We start from the raw sequence: 17,833 nt of genomic DNA, 5'->3' as shown, positions 1-17,833 counted from the left end.
GGGCTTGAGATGGACGGAGTCAAGACGGACAGGAAGAAAGGCAGGAAATGGCTCGGGGGCATATAGTGAGGGGTTCTGGATGGCTGCTTTTAACCCACCTTGGCACAGGGGCACCGGAGCATTCCATTGGTAGATGCCCTGCGGGGAACGAGTGCAGGTGGCACTGCTCTGTCCAATCAGGCGGAATCCTTGGTCACAGCTGAAGCGCAAGGTACTGCCCAGCTTTGTGCCTGTCTGGCTGTGCACTGAGCCATTCACCGGAGGGTTAGGGGGGCTGCAGTACGCCGCTGTAAAATATACACACACAGACACACACAGAGACACACACAGAGACACACACAGAGAAAGAGAAGAGTGAAATAACAGCATCAGTCTGTGCTCCGTTGGCCTGAAATATGCTTCTTCAGTGCATCTTTTATTGTATCCAATTCCTCGCTTTGTTCCCAGACAAAGCTGCATATTAATGCAGCACTGAATAAACCCATCCTTTAAGAAGAGCCGCAGCACATGCTGGAGAAGAAATTGATTAAAGCAGACATGCTGTAAAAAGTGGAGGCTCACAAAAGGCTGTAAAACTGATGGATTCACAACACAGCCTTAAATTTGCTTATTGCACTTGTTGGATTGTTGTTTTGTCTGCTCAGAAATAAAGCAGACGTAACAGTTTGTGAAGCAACAAGTAAACATTCCTAAAAGTGAGAGAGTGGGATAAGATTTCTTTGTAAAAGAAGCTCTAGCTAAAAAAAAAAAAATAAATCTCTGGAGGAGTTAGCCAGCTGGAGATAGGATCTCGTGGCAGGGAGCAGATTGAGAAGGTAAACGAGTGAGACAGTATTGGACAGAACTTCATGAGGGGAGGTATTGAGCTGGGGGGGGGGGGGGGGGGGATAAGACAGGAAGTGGGGTGGGAAAAGAAATGCTTCCTATCTATTATGGTTAATCGCTATGACCACATTACATCTCCATAAAAATGCTAATTCCAGGCAAACACCACTTGTGAGCCATGTCTCTGTCTGCCAGGGCTGAGGAGCTCCAGCAGCCGGCAGACAATCAGATAAGGCTAGACCACGGCAAGGAGGGAAAAAAAATAAAGCTATAGCAATAGAAGCGTGGGCTTCACTTCAGGTTTTACAGTTTTACGAGTGGTGGGGCTCTCCAACAAACTGCGCCGTTAAGGCAGAAAATGTAGAGGTCTCGAGTGAGCTACTCATCCATTAGCAGCAATGGGCCAGGATCTTGGATAAGGGACCAATTTGGGAATTTACAGCTCATATCCGGTGTACAGCATTAAGTAAAACTCCCGGCGGAGTGGTAAAACGGGCGAGAGGACGCGCCACTGTTGTCAGAGAGAGGTGCCTGCTGGACCCAAAGAGGCGGTGGAGACGGGCCTTTGGCTGTGGGCCACTGACAGCCGGGCACGAGGGGAGGCTTAAGGGGAATTCAGCCTTCACTCTCTCCATTTTGCACTACATCCTTTATTCCATCACCTGGCAAAGAGCAAATGCCCCAGGCCTTATGCTCGATAAAATCAAAATGCAAACAAATCTCTGTGTCACTATTATGCTTTCGCTCCTCTTGGTAGCAAAGAACCTGTCTGGCTATCAATCTCCCCACCTTCGCCTTTAGCCCTTCCTCTCAGGAGCTGGAGGGAAAAGCATGCTCCCACACCAATCATATCCAGTCAGTCACCACTACATTAATGCAGCAGTATAAGGTGGGAAAAAATGAAAAGCACAAGAGAAGAAAAGATTAGAGAAGTGAAAGGAAAGAGAGGAGGGTGGGTGGGGGGAGAGAGAGCAGGAACTTGCCACAAATTGTGATGGAGAGCCAGCCTGTGGAGAGAAAAGATAGATTGATAAAGAAAACAGTAGAAGGCTTTGAATCTGCCCTGCCATCTGTTTTCCTCCCACCAAGGTATTGCTCCAGAAGGGGGGTCCATATTGAGGATGCGAACCTGCATGCCGCTGCCGCTAACTCACACTGTCACTGATCTGGCTATCAAAACTCCACCGAGCAAAAAGAGAGAGAGAGAGAGAGAGAGAGAGAGAGGAACAGTGTGCATGTGGGCGATGGGGAGAGCACAGACCCCACTGTGTGAGAGCAGGAGATGATTAGTCATCCTTCTGAGCCACTCATGATAAGGGGGACATGGAAACTTTTTAAATATTTATACAACAATAACTCATCCAGAATTATGCAGGTGTCAGCAGGAGAAGTCTCCACTCGGAAAGCTTCTGAACAGTTATCTGCTTTAGCTGAGAGCAAAACCCACCATGATATCACTCAGCTGCTCACCTGAGTAGCGGATCCGGAAACCCTTGTGGCTGGAGGTGTGGTCAAAGGACCAGTGCAGGTAGACTTTATTGGAGGAGCTGGTGATGCTGAGGGGGGACGAGTAGTTGCCACTGAGGGTGATGAGCAGAGGACTCTGTCTGGATGGACCTGCAGGTTAAAGACATGGTCTTGATTACAAAGCATGGCAGTTATTATTTATTTCTGATTTAACCATTGACAAAATTTATGCTGAGGACTCTGGGGTCTAGTCTTTACCACTGTTTGACAAACCTAATTTGTTCTTCTAGAAGTAATATTTCATGAACCTCTAACACTCATGTGTCCTCTTTCAAAATAATTCAGAAAAAATGAAGTAAAATAAAGAAAATGTTTTGTGAAAAGTCTTGACTCTTTATTTACACTCCTACAAAATAATTTACATCCCTACACCAAAAGCAAAACTGGTAAAAGAAAAATATGACATTTCAGAATGATTGTGGCTGTGGATTTTCCTGTGCCAGAGCTCAAACTCAACAGAAGACAGAGCCAAAGAAATTAGAGCAGATGGGAATTTGCACTAGGCTAAAAGCTAAAGCTAAGCTTTGTTGTTTTCATCAATAATGAATTAATAAATTAATAAATACACAAATAAAACAAAAGTCACATAAGGTTAAACTGATTTGTGATAAGTTCTATTGTGTAAAGGTTTCATTTTAGGCTGTAAGCAATTGGAAAGCAGTTGAAAAAATGGCTGATGCAGACGCAGATACATGTAGACCAAAAAGGTTGTGAGAAGGTGTTCTACAGTATATAGGACCTACATAGATATGTTCAAAAATGTGAAAACACGCCCATAGAATGTGTGGCACCTGTAAAAGTGCACACTGACAAAAATCTATATAAAATCCTGGACATTTTATGCAATTTGGAAATCCCAGCTGGACGCATTTATCACATCCCAAAAAGAGGACATGTCCAGAAAGTGGTCAAAATGTGCCCCATCTGTTCCTCTCAGCTTTCACAGAGTGTCCTGAATTGTGGAGCATGCTCTGTACTTGCAGAACAACAGAACTCCTGAGAGGAACCAGGCCTTATGAGGATCATCTTTATGTCAAAGGGTTTTCCATTGGGCGTGTATTTAAAAATATGGGACAGGCTGCACGCTGGATCCTGGTCTCCTCAGAGAGCCGTGTTTGGCAGCACATGATAAAAGTAGCCTGCTCTTCAGCTCGATGGAAGACGAAACGCTGTAATCAGCGGCGAACATGCCAGTTCCCCTAAGGAGAGGCTCACACCGCGCCCAAATGACATGCAAACACACACACCAGCCACGGTGCTTTGTCAAGCACAGAAAGAGAGTATGCTCTCAGACAAGCATTCGACTGGCATCGCTTAGTCTACCTTTGCCCTTCCCTTACTTTCTCTTCCGTATGAAAGGTAGCCCATAGATCATTCATGCTCTGTCAGGTTTTAAACAGCACGCCGGCACCGCGATCTGAATACAAATAAAGATGCGGAATTCATGTAAAACAGAGAGGGGTGTAAATTGTTCACTTAACAGCTATTTGATCCCAATTACGTTTCAATGGTTGACCATTCAATTCGAGTGCAATTTAGTTCTACTTGTAACGATCCAGGTCCATTTCTCGGGTTATGTTCCACTGCTCCTTAAGCAGTAGAACATTTTTTTGTCTTTTAAGAGAAAGAAAAGACAAAATTACATGCAGTTCTTATTTTATAGCAGAGCTATTCTCTTAAATGAAAACTGCACATTCAAAAGATCTGTGTGTTGGTATGTGTGTGCAAGGGCGTAGGAGTGGGCTTGATATTGGGGGGGACACATTTGCCAATATGAACCCAAGCCCACCCAATAGTTTCCTAGAACAACATTTGTGGAAATTACTTTTAATTAAAAGTAAATTATTATTATTATAAGGTGATTTTACAACCTAAACATGTTACTCCACATTACAGCTACTGTTGTTAGAAGAATTATGCAAGCAATGTCTGAGTTATCACCTAATATTTAAAATAATATAACAGATTATTATTATTGTTATTATTATTATTATTATTATTATTATTATTATTATTATTATTATTATTATTATTATTATTATGTATTGGCATGTCAATTCTGTTGTATATTTACATTTTCTCCTGCACTTTTATTTTTTTCTACTGAGAGCTCTTCTTAAGATGGTGTCCTTTTATGTAAAAGAATGTAACTTTACGTTTCATAGAGACTTTTATAAACGTCAGGATATGTGGTCTTACTGTGAAATACAAATGAACAGAAGTCAGGTTACAGCAGTGTTTCTCAACCCAGTTCTTACATATTCTACTGCATATTAAAACTGTTCTGCATATTCTAGAGCTTCCTCTGGTGGATATACATGATTAATTTAGGCTCCATAGGGGGCTAAAGGATTTTAACAGGTAAACTCAGTAAATGACTGTTTATTAGCTGATCAGGTGGAAAACACTAGTTTAGGGCAGTGATCGGGGTTAAGTAACTGCTTTAAACTACCAACTTAAAGTACTGTACGAAATTCTGGCGATCATCTACATCCAGCTTCTAGATAACTAGTTAGTTAAATCAATTTTCGTTCATTATAGCTCACAGTAAGTCCTGTAATCCTAAATGAATAAACAGTTTGAAAATTAAAGTGATTAGCTGATCAGGTACAGGGAAACATTACATATATATTTTATTTTTTTCCTTTAACCCTGACTCCCAATCTAGCTCATTCCAAAGATAAGCTTACACACTAACACAGCTGCAGTTTATTAATCACAGTGGGTTTAAACTGTGTGCTGATTCAGAGACGTGTATTTTTAACCAGCTATCAGAAACATATCATCACAGTTTACGTGGTTAGCCTATCGTTACCTTTATTTTAGTAAAATCTCCGTATATCCATATCTGTTTTAAATTCAGCTGAAGCTGCTGCGTCCCGATCCCGCTGCTAAATCTCACAGCGAGGGGGCGGGGCTTCCCCAACAGCAAACTGCCTCTGCTCCGCGCGCCGCAAAACCAGCAAGCTGATTGGCTGTTTCTACTGAGAGGCGTGACTTAATACCTGAACCGGCTCCGTGATTGGTCCGGTCTGTCTCCTCATTAATAGTACAGCTGACCTGAGCGAACTGATATCATTTTTGGGGGGGACAAATCCACCTGTTTCTAATATTGGGTGGGACATGTCCCACCCATCCCCCCCGGTTCCTACGCCTATGTGTGTGTGCACGTGCCATAGATAAAACCCTGCCAGACAAGTACACTTAAAAAAACAAATTTATTCACACAGGTTCAGGTTCTATCAAACTTAACCAGCACTAAAGATTTCTCTCCAGGAAGGGTCATTACAATTCAAATAACAAGGGCTTTTGAAAAGAACCCTTGATCACAGCTGCAGATTTTTATTTTATAAGACGGGATCTTGTTAAGAAAGGGAATATTACAGAATATTATATGTGGCTTAGATTAAGGCTTGCATTTACAGGTTCTAGACATTTTTACACAAGGATTTGTTAGTTTTTTATAGATTCTTCTGGAGTTTTATTCTTACAAGTGGTGTAACAAAAGATTGATATATCAAAGTATGACAACACTTTATTGATTGTTTACATGCAGATATTTGCGGGTTATTTTGTGTTAGGCTTAAACCATAGACTGTAATACACTTCAGTAAAGTTTCTCCAGTACTTAACCGCTAACTGCAGCGCTAGCTCTTTTGCCTACATGGGATAAACTGCTAGCATATAGTGACCTGGCTTACTGGAACACTCAGGGTTCCTCAGTAGAGTGCTGTCGGGCAGCACCAACTAGCAATACTTCTAACCACAGCTAGTGCTGCTGCTAACAATGCTAAAATACTAAAAAATCTAAACTTACTGTAAGTAAAAGCTTTACTCACCCGAATAAACAGTTTTCAGGAGTATATGTGTAGATTAACATCAAGCAGTTGTTTGACATTAAAATATGTTTTTTTAAGAATTACAGTTTTGTTAACATATGCACTCTCAGCATCGAGACCAGCTAAAGAAGAAAAACATGGTGACACCCTTGTTCCTTACTATTGTCGCTTAAAATGCGTCTCAAAATCCGGTGTGCCTTATGTATGAAAAAAGACCAGAAAATAGACAGTCATTGATAGTGCGCCTTATAATATGATGCGCCTTATAGTCCATAAAATACGGTCTGTGTTTTAACCCTTGAAAACAGAACTGCACTCCTCAGATCCAAATGATTGTTTAAAAAACGTTCCTTTACTCAGATTATGTAATAATATGGTGTATTTTTTATACTAGTTATAAAGTTGAAATTATGAAATTATGTTTTTTAGAAAATCGCATTGTATCACCTACACAATATTTCACCTACACAATTACAGTACCGCAAAATATTGTTATATTTTGGATGGTAAACACTGTACTGAGATGTGTATTATATTATCAGGTTCTTACCAATACACATACCCTATTATACTTGTCAGTATGGGGAAATCTGGGACTACTAACATTCCTTCAAATTATTATATGTTTTTACATTGATTTTTTCAACTTAAGACTCCACGCCAAAGCTATATGCAAACAGAATGTATACTAGATAATGCATGTGGGTCAATTGACTGAAAAATAGGCTCAGTCCTTTAAAAAAAATCTATAAATTGTTACACTGTCTTCCTCCCTCTGTACTAGTGTGTCCAGCCTGTGGTGATCTTTTCTTGCTTTAATGGCATCTAAAACGCAGCGACCCCGCATGTATGTGCACTGACCTGCTGGCCCTGTAATCCAGTTTCTAATCTCACTCTAAATGGAAGCCTGTTGACCCACAGCATGGCCGATGACCCGCTAGCTGCCCCCAAGCGATCCCAGCAGACTAAAGCAATTTTCATCGTTTTTTCAACTATGACTGTCACCACATGACCTACGTGAAAGGGCATGAATCTATCCTGCTGGTCCTTCTACAAATGTCTGTCTTGCTTCAAAGGTACACGTGAACTTTCGCTGCCTGGACAACACCAACAAACAGAAATAAAAACACACTGAGAGAAATTAAACAGGTAAAAAGTGTTCAAAGACACTCACCATCAAAGATTTCCAGCTCATCAAACTGCCGGCTGGTCTGGAAGTGCTCGATGGTAAAGGTGATGTTGTAGCCTGGCTCCACCTTCACCACCCAGGAGCACGACTCAAAGTGGGGGAAGCCACTGCCCGGAGACTGGCTCAGAATGACCCCAGTAGAGGCTGTTAGTACTTCATTCATGGGACAGGTCACTGCAGAGGAAGAGGGAGATTTAGTTTAGATGCAGAAATCAGTAAATCAAATCTAGTCATGTCAAGACGATTCCTAAAAAAGAAGAAATTAACCCACATTTATTCACTCCAAAATCATTATGTTGAAACAAATACAACAACATCAGATATCTTTACATAAAATCACCTGCTGCTTTTAACACCTGCTGGTCAGCTAATAGACCTATATTCAGCATTCTGACAGTTGTTAACTTAATAATAACTTAATATTAACTAGCCTACCATGTCTACCATGTCTTTCCCACAGAACCGCTCTCTCAAAAACTAACTCAACTGACAACTGCTAACCTGAAATTAACACAGCAGAATATATCAGAAAGGAAAGCACCAGCTTATCATTATTATTATTATTATTATTATTATTTTTTTTTTGTTAATAATCAAGACAGACAAACCTAAAAGAACTGAGTGGGTGGTAAGCTAAATGCTAACCCAGCTACAATCACATCATAAATCTAACTGCACAAGATAAGACAGTAAGAAGATAGCAGTACTGTCTGGCAAGCTTGGAGAGTACTTTTAGTGGTTATCTTTGGTTTTCCTTTAAAACACACTCACTGGTATGATTCTATGCACAGCAGCAGCATCTTTAAACATATAAAATACATTTTTCTATATTTTCAGAAAATGTAATTGTGTTAAAATCTTATGAAAATCTACAATTATGTAGTTAATTTATTACTTAAATTTTATCTCTGACGTATGTATTATGGTAGTTTTTGATGTAGCCTCCCACTATGTAGAATTTCTTAATTATAAAGTTGTAAATGTAAACAGTCCTTTATTTCATGGTTTAAGTCATTTCAGCAGCTTGGAATGCTCAAAAGGCATGTACTAATCATTTTAATTGATCATAGATGTGTTTTGAGCGTTATGTAAATGAAACCAATCAGCATTTTACTTGTCATTCCCTTTAAGAGCCAGGTATTCTCTGAGGTGTTGGTATCTTAACAGTGCAGCACACTGTCTCAGCAGAGGAAACTGACCTGTGCGTTTACAATGTGAAGGCGTGCCAGCAGGTTATTTACGGAAACAGCGATGTTATTTTATTTTATATTTTATTTATTGTTGATGTAAAAGCTGAATTTGCGTGCTGCAGCGCATCCATGTGTGTGTGAGAGCAGTATGGACGGGTGACTCTTGACTGTTGTCAAAGTTTAAATCGGTCAGTGGCGCACCTGTTTTTTTCTGTCACCAAGACAGAAACATGTCAGAAAATTACCTGAACACATCTCATTTCCAGACCATTCATCAGTGTAGATATAGTCCTAAATTCTGTCTTTATTTTGAGGGTGAGGGTGAAATGCGTGAAAAAAGACTGTTGAAAGGGTGTAAGATAGCAAAGAGCAGTGCGATGCATTTTGCGCATGGTGTGTGATAGAGCTCTTTATTTGATTTGTAAGAATTTTTTTATGAAATTGCTAATACTTATAGATTAATTCTGTGATGGTACACTGCAACAAAAACAGGTAACTTACAGTCTATAGCTACATTTACTGATATACAAAAGGTAGTAGCAAGCCAAAGTAAAGTAGCCTGGGAGAAAGACAACACAGCCAGTACTGAAATAAATGGTACCGGGAGGCAATATCCAAGGTTGCACTGCCCACAATAAACCTTATAGATCTCTGTATGTTACTGAAACAACACTCTCATTTTCATACAGCTGTCTCGCATTTTCTCTCAGTTACCTATTTTTGTTGCAAACTCAACAAAGGTGCAGTTTTAGTTTTTCTCTCCCTCTCTTTTTTCGTGAGTATGGCTGTTTCAAGCTCTAGTGGACCAATCACTTTGGTCCAGCTGTCTATGGCAACAGACTCAAAACTTAACTGCAATTAGCTGATTCTTACAAAGATCCCATATGAGTCTATGAATTCTTCTCACAAATCCAGTTTTACTGACTAAACTTATTTAAGATACAACAATAAGTGGGAATAAGTGGGCCAGCAAGATCCTAAAACTGTTGCAGATTATGATTTTAATTTTATAGTTGCTCACAACACTATAGACAGTGAAGAAAAGTTTAAAAAAAAGTTAGGGGAAAAAACTGCAGCAGGATGGTGGTGGGAGCATTCTTTTGATAGATGTAAGAGATCAATGCATGCATTTAAAGTGAAACAATTACTATAAGTGAGGTGTATCTGTTTTGTCAGACGGGCAAGTAAAAGGTGCTTCAGAAACTCTTTTGATGTGAATTAGCTTTAGGAGCATCTAAGAAGAAGAAGAGGAAGAAGCAATAAGATGAACTAATCCTCAGAGCCACTCTAGATAGCAAGATCATAATACAAGCACATGAAAGAAGTACATAGAAGGCACGTGAGATGTGAGATCTGTTGCATCTGACCTGACAAAGGCAATGTAGAACATGCATACAGATCAGCAGTTCTATCCAGACACTTGAGGTCAGTTTTAAATGTCTGAGACTGTCTTGAATCGTCTGTATTCCAGCTATGAATATAATTGCCTTCATTAAAACGTACTAAAGCATGAAAAACACTGGTGAGAGAGCTTGACCTCTGTAATCAATCCTCAATAGCTGACACACCATTCAGATCAATACTACATTTGTTCTTTGCAGACGTTGCGTGAGACTAACAGCAGTCCAGACCCTAAGCAACTGGAGGTCAAACTGGTTCAAGTCCCAGTGCTACTGACTTCACAGCTTGAAACACGAGACCACACACATAAAACATAGTATACATGTGATGTTTGACATTTCACTTCAGGGCGTTTGTTTTCAGGGCACTTCAGTATGAGTGATGTATCAGTCTGCCTGTCTGTGTGTGTGTTTTTTGCACATGCATGTGCGTATGTGTGGGTAAACACAAGAGGTTTAATATCAGCCTATGACAGCAAACACAGAACCCCTGGCTAGAGCGAGCAGCAAAAGAGAATGTAGCAGCACTCGTGTTCAATTTGCCTGTGAGGCTATGACATTTCCTCACACTTTTCCTTTGAATTATCAGGCTTTATGCAGTGCCCCTCGAAGCCCCTCTATTATTTGTGCTCTAGCTGTCTGCATACGCTCCCAGAATCCAAACCCAAATGACAACTAGAAAGGATAAAGTCTCACCTTTGACACGTTTCTAATATTCCATCTCATTTCTCCTTCCGTGCTACGAAGTTACGGATGAAAAGCTGCGGAATACGCGGATCATAAGTCGGACAGAACCACAGAAAAAAAAAAAAAAAAAAACGTTCTCGTTAAACATTCATGCCTCTCACATTTTGGAAATGAACTATGGATTTTTTACCATCTTTTTTTTACTTAGTAAATAAAACTGCTAATGGCATAGAGCTCAGCTGGTATGCATGGGCTCAGGTTACAGTGCCATAAACACACAATTACGCTGTGTTTGCGGAAGGTTTGCAGCAGAGCTGTCTTTCTCGTCTTCTAATTCCCTTATCTTTTTACCTCGGCAATCAGTTTAAGGAATGTGAATATTGACTTACGAGTGCTGGCAGAGAGAACAAATGCGTTAAATCCTGTTAAATGGCATGACATGCTATAAATTGCTTTGTTTTCAACTATTTACTTTACAAAAATGTACTGGGTGCACTAATTCATTCAAATCAAATCCTCGCATTCAGTCACTGATCCACGGCTCGCGTTTCGAGCATTCTCATTCCGTGCATGCCGAGTGCAGTCAGGCTTCAGCATAGGGATGTCAGAACATGACAGATACCTTGGCTCGTTATGTTGACAGAAACACTGGAGTCCGACTGAATGCAGCACGCTACAAAAAGCATTGAAATGCATGAAAAACCTGAGCCTTTATCACACCTTTTCAACCCCTTCCATCATAACACATAACTACTGCTACAAGTAAGGCTTTGGTGTGCTTAAATTCTGTACTGTACTTTACACTGCATTTATACTGTTAAACATAAGGAGGCAATATAACTTAATATAACAAGCACAACTAAACAAACGTCAAATTAAATTATGTAAAATGTCAATAATACTCATTCAATGACTGTGTTGATTTAACATTGACAAATTTGCTGTGGAATACTGTAAGTAACATGCTAGCAACCACCTGAGACAAAACAGAATCCACCTGGGATAACATAGCAACTACCAAGCATTATCATAGCCACCATATAGCAAAAGCTTTGCAACCACTACACAACTCAATAGCAACCACTTAGATACACCATACCAACCACCTAGCAATTACCTAGCAACCCCAAAGTATCTTCTGCAGTACTTTCCTATACTATAAACTTCTAAAATAAACTATTACCTATTGTGTGTAATAAAATGTAAAAATAATTTCTACAAATTGTTAGAGAAATATAAAATGTGCACACTTTGTTTGTTTGTTTGTTGTATTATTATTATTATTATTATTATTATTGTTAAGCTATATACTTCATACACAGGAAAAGCACAAGTGTGCCTACTTCAACTTGAAAGAAATGGCCTGCAGACGAGATATCTAATAAACATTTTTTTTAAAAATCTATTTATGTTTTCAATAGACCGAGTTCTGTGAGCTGAAGCTGCGCTAACATTGTTGCAGCTATAATAGAGACAACAATTCAATTATAAGATGTTACAGCTAACAATGAACAAATTACACGTAAAGTAGAAAGTGTGTTATTAAGCTTTCCACTTTTAACAGACCTCTGCATCCTCTGTGTGTGTGTGTTTGTGTTTGTGTGCTGGGCCAATATTGTGTACGGGTGAGTGTGCTGCATGCATTAGCTTTGACACATCTCATTTATGAGGGTAAAATACAGAGGCCTATGAACTGCTGTAGTGCTCCAGGGGGACATAAAATGAGCATGGTGTTTCATTTAGTGACAAACATAATCACAACTGCATATGAACGCTCATGCTAGCCCATCATCACTGCATAAAGAATAGTGCACACAGGTAAGAAAGTCTTTTATTTCTCCTCCCACGTGACCTGGCACAGTAGCACTTACAGTGTGTGTGTGTCTCTGTATTGTATGAACAGGCCTAGAGATATAGTGACCTAGATGTAGACCAAACAACTCATGCTAAATAACTGTAGGCTACATGGGCATCACTTGAACATATAGAATGTCCACAAGAAGAAACCCAGCATGCATGTTAAATTACTAGTAAATTACTAGTAAAATTACTAGTTTTTCCACTAATATTAATAAATATGCTTCACAAATCCTCCAGGAAGTACTTACATTTTTTGGATATACTGTCCTTCATTTTTTAAAGTAAAGTTGAGTAGTTTGTGCCATAATATGGATTAGAATATTATGGCACAATATTGAGCTGTTCACTGTATACCAACTCTACCTCTTCACAGCTTTACAACTGTTGCTCTTAAACACAATAAGAGGCAAGGCCTTCAAGTAAATAACTCTTGACAAATTCAGCACAGCTGTTAACTGAAAGCCATTCCGGGTAACTCTACCTCATAAAGCTGACTGAGAAAATGCTGAGATGTGCAAAGCTGTCATCTAAGCAAGAGGTGCTACTTTAAAGAATCTAAAATACACAACACATTCTGGTTTGTTTAACACTTTTTTGTTTAAATCCCCCTTAATAACTGTTCCAAGAGAGCCAAGGCATGTCACTCCAGATCATCTAATATATGTATAGTGTCCAATGTTTTTTTTTAGCTCTGGTGCATTGAGACCTTTACTAATCAATAACAAACACTCTTTCTGTGTTTGTTATGCACATTTATGACAAATGAAAAAAAAGACCTGGTCAGCTCACGATTGTCCAAACCAGTGTTTTTTTTTGTTTTTTTTTACCAGTATAGGGCATATTTTTGTTTTGTTTTGTTTGCAGGTTTAGATGGACTAAAAGCATGATTTGTTGGTCTGCATGACCAGCATCACCAGCAAGACAAAAAAGTTGATCAAAACCAAATCAAATGCAACATACACCGTGATGGTCAAGAGCAACCAGCATACGGTTTGTTAATGCAAGATGACCATATTTTCAACCACCTTAAACCATCTGAAACCAGCTACCAGCAGAAGGTGGTTCTACGATGGGTATTTCAACAGTATGTTATCAATAAAGATGAACGGAAGTAGCTATGATGTGCAGATGTGTAAAAATTGATAACAATAGTTGCTCTTACCATTGCCTATTTTACATGTAAGCAACACTCTCCAGCCATTATCTCCAATAATAAACTTTAGACAACACATATGTCCTGATTTATCAACTGCAGTTGTGGGAAAGTGGAAAACTTACCTACTAACTGCTGATTTTCATATTTCTGATAATGAAATGTCATCATGTTATGCTCAAATCTGTTAAACTGTTAAGAACATCGCTCTGAACGTTGATCACCGCTTATGGCGGATATCCAGTTCAGATTAACACAAATACAGAGAGCTGGAGCATGAACTTCTACACAGCCTCAACCAATCCATCCATGCGGCTTGTTCAAAATGACTGCAAGCTGAGATTAGTGCTCTCAGCTCTTTCTTATCCCTTAACCCTATTTACAATGATGGCTGAATGTAAACAACAGTTTAAGGATGGTTTTAGTAAAGCCAAAAAGAAAGGCATGCAGAAATGAACTAAGAACTATGGGCTTTGAAAAATATAGTTCTGAATGAAATACATTAATATGTGTATCAGCAGATAATAAAGCATAAACACACTGGTTGACAAGCACTACCAGCAATCAATACCAATAAAACCATATTGTTCAATCAGATTCATACATCTTAGTGAAAGCCTTTCTATAAAATAATAGCAGAGTGGTTAAACGCATAAACTCTCACTCTGAGAGATCACTGTTTTCTGAGACAAAAAAAAAACTAAACAAAACATCACACTCAGAATCTGCTTAAAGGGTGCTCACATGAACCACAATATATGACTGTGACTCTTCCTGTGCCAGTGTCCTTGCAAGAAGCTCACCAAGAACCAGAAACACGTTTTTTCATTTGGAGGCAAAATAACGACTGTAAATAGGCTTGCATAATCTACGCCTGGGCAATTTTTACCCCAAACAATGTCATATTCTCCTGAGACCTGGACTTTTGATTGGTCTGCAATTTTAAATTATCCAATGTATATGGAATTATTAGGACCTAACAAGTATGAAAAGTAAATGCTGTCTTTGTACAGGATGTCCTCATATGGGGACAATAGTATATTTCATTATGTAAAAATGATCCTTGCCATTTGTGATCAAAAGAAACCAATTATCCCAAAATCTCTAGCTTTATACAGTAAATACTAAATACTAGTTTCAAACATAACATTTTTACCTGGCCCATCTTTCTGTCTGGACTGGCTGTGGAAACCTTTGACTGGGATTGAGTGTAATGTCGTAATGTGACCACTAGAGGGTACGGGCAGTGTCTCCATATGAGGCCAAAGGGTCAGCATTTAAAAACATTAAGTATCATGGTGCAGAGAAGCAGAAATGTAATATCCTCATATGAGGACGCAAGGTCTCAGGAGGATATACTTGCTATTTATACATTAAAGAATAACTTCTATTCAGTGTGTATACTGTAAGTATTTTTGAGTGTGCAGCTAACAGCAGCTGAGCATGTAAGATCATAACACTGTATTATTACAGTAATACAGTACAGACTACAGAAATATTTCATAACAGAACTACCTCGGATAAACCTGCCTGGAGTGCAGGATCAGGAAATTAACACCAGATACCATCAAGCAGAGCCGTTTCAATGATGTATGCACACACGTCATATCTGAACACGCAAGGACACACAAACACACACCCCTACTCATACACATATGCAGCAGCATTCCCACATATGCACACCTAAAACTATCGCTTATATCCCAGCACGCATGCACACTCACACACACTGTTCACAAACACTGTTTGAAGTGAGCATGCATGCCTTCAGCATGTTGGTATTTAATTAGGGTAATGCTTGCAGTGATAAGGAGGAGATCTGAGAGGATTCAGCATTACATTAAAAAAAGAGGCAGGATTTCAAAATGAGCGAGGAAAAGAGGAGGCACCTGCCATGCCTGTTATCAGCCTTTATAGAGAAAAAAGAGACAGAGGTATGCATGTGTGTGTAAGAAGGAAGAGTGAGAAAGAGAAAGAGAGAGAGAGAGAGAGAGAGAGAAACCTTTAGCTGTCAGCATTTTTGAGAAAGCCCTGACACTCTGACACTGTTGATTCTATTCTTTAATTCAAACATCAAGACTTCTGATACATCCACAGGAGCTTTACTCTGATGCAATCCTCTATTATTAATGTACGAGAGAGGGGTCCTGCCAAAGAGTTCAAAGAGTGGGATTCTTGGTCTGCCGCATCACACAGAACCTGTGTATCGATGACAAAGTGTATTTTATGTTCATAAGTATTTATTATCTATTCCCTGTGTTTATGCATTTAAGATGTAATTAAAGTGTAGACTTACAGATTTTGAGAATAATCCTTTGCCTTAACCTTAACCTTGTTATGTTCAGATCTAAGCTATTTTTCTAGGCGACACTGACCTGGTGCAGGTGTAACCATAAAAAGTAGATTTTTTATATATATTTATTTATTTTACCAACTGTCTGTTTTAATAATCTTCTTTAAACTAAATATATTGAATTAATTTATCAATTCATATTTACATGTCCATGACAGTACATTCAGTCTAGTAAAATAAGATTCATGTTTTAAAAAATGATTTTAAAAAATCCTATATATTTTTAAATCCTATAACCTATTTAAAGGTTAAAGCATAAGTTTGTGAGAATTTGTATTTTTGGATCCAGGGTTCCACAAAGTCTACAAAAAGTAGACTTAGTGCCTTCAGATCCTTCTCCAGACCAATACACAGCACTGAAAGGGAGAGAAGCATGTGGACTGAGGCAATACATGTTCACTCACAGGTCTTGTGTATGTGCTGTTCAGTCTTTGTTTAGTCTCTCTGTTTTCTGTCCTCTCTCCTCATACCCTTCCTTTTAATTTCCTCATCCCTGTCTTCCTGTCCTGTCTCAGCCTGTGCATGTTACTGTGCGGACGGGTTGATGGCTCATTTCACTGGTACTTGTGACTATGTGACAATAAATAAATAGATTAATTAATTCATTCATTCATTCATTCATAAAGATTTTATTTCAAAACCTATTTAAAAGCAGAATTTTACTAATAGGGTTAAAATAGCAACATATCAACCTACAGTATCAGCAGCTGAAGCAAAAGCAGTTTGCCGTCAGTCAAGACGTATATGAATGGTTTAAAAGTTCAAACTATGAAAAAAACATTAACACCCACTTTAACACAAAATTAGTGTAAAAAGACTGACAGAACAGTGTTTTCTGATTCATTTAAAAATTATAACTGTCACTGCCCACATACTTCAATGTATCCTTTATGTTGGCATCCACTAGAGGCTACGCTACCTCCCGGCCGCTGCGCTCCTCCAATGAACGTCGCCTCGCTTTGCCAAACACTCACACAAAGCAATCCAGACTGTTCTCATACAGAGTTCCCCAATGGTGGAACAAACTCTTCAAAGAGCACTTACTCTCCTAACACCTCTAACAAACTAACTAATTCTAACCTCATCTCCTTCTTCCTCTTCTCTACTCCTCTATCCCATTATTTCCCTCTGACCTCCTTAAGGCCCTATCTATAGATGCTTTATTTTTAACTTCTATTATTTTTGTACTTAACCTCTTCTATTATTTGCACTTCAATATTGTAAGTCGCTTTGGACAAAAGCGTCTGCCAAATGTAATGTAATGTAATGTAATGTAATGTAGAGGCTAGTTCAGAGTCATAAGCTTCTAATTAAAGCAAATATGATGATAGTGTAGGAGGTTGTGATAATGCACTGAACTTATACATAAACGTATGCAAATATAAACACGTAAAAGGTGTAAAAAGTTCTGCCAATAAGTTCTGTTTCTTATTTGTCGTGTCCATATGGCAGTAGTGGTGTTTTGCTTCTAGGGAACATTCACAAATATGGACAAAATGAATGCAGAGTATGGACGGAAAGCTTAATCCGTATCCGTATTTAATGTCGAGCATAACTGAGCTTTAACAAGGTGTGTGCTCTGCCAGCATGTGAGTTTGTCTCCACAGTGCCAGCATGCCAGCCTGTGTGGGAAGCTGCATAAAAATCCAAAGTACGGTTGTTGGATGCGATGCTATATGAAGCGTGTGAGACTGTAATGATGATGAGGAAGGAGAAAAAAGGATTATACTGGCAAGAGCTGATGTATGCTGATGAAACGTAATCGCTTCATATTGATGTGGGATTCTCGCTCTGCTCCGATTTGCATAAT

General features: G+C 39.0%; 1 protein-coding gene across 1 annotated transcript in view; it reads right to left on the bottom strand.

Annotated features, from left to right (window-relative positions):
• Positions 1 to 17,833, bottom strand: part of csmd2 (CUB and Sushi multiple domains 2) — a 430,187-nt gene that overhangs the window by 40,688 nt on the left and 371,666 nt on the right. Inside the window, exons 47-49 of the mRNA XM_022683200.2 lie at positions 7,366 to 7,554; positions 2,296 to 2,442; positions 99 to 287 (exon numbers count right to left, since the gene is read on the bottom strand). Of these exons, the coding sequence (XP_022538921.2) occupies positions 99 to 287; positions 2,296 to 2,442; positions 7,366 to 7,554 (525 nt within the window). The remainder of the gene's footprint in view (positions 1 to 98; positions 288 to 2,295; positions 2,443 to 7,365; positions 7,555 to 17,833) is intronic.

The sequence above is a fragment of the Astyanax mexicanus genome, chromosome 3 (genome assembly GCF_023375975.1).
Source record: "Astyanax mexicanus isolate ESR-SI-001 chromosome 3, AstMex3_surface, whole genome shotgun sequence".
Lineage (NCBI taxonomy): Eukaryota > Metazoa > Chordata > Actinopteri > Characiformes > Acestrorhamphidae > Astyanax > Astyanax mexicanus.
The sequence above is the reverse complement of the archived record's forward strand: the minus strand, read 5'-3'. Positions and strand labels throughout refer to the sequence as shown.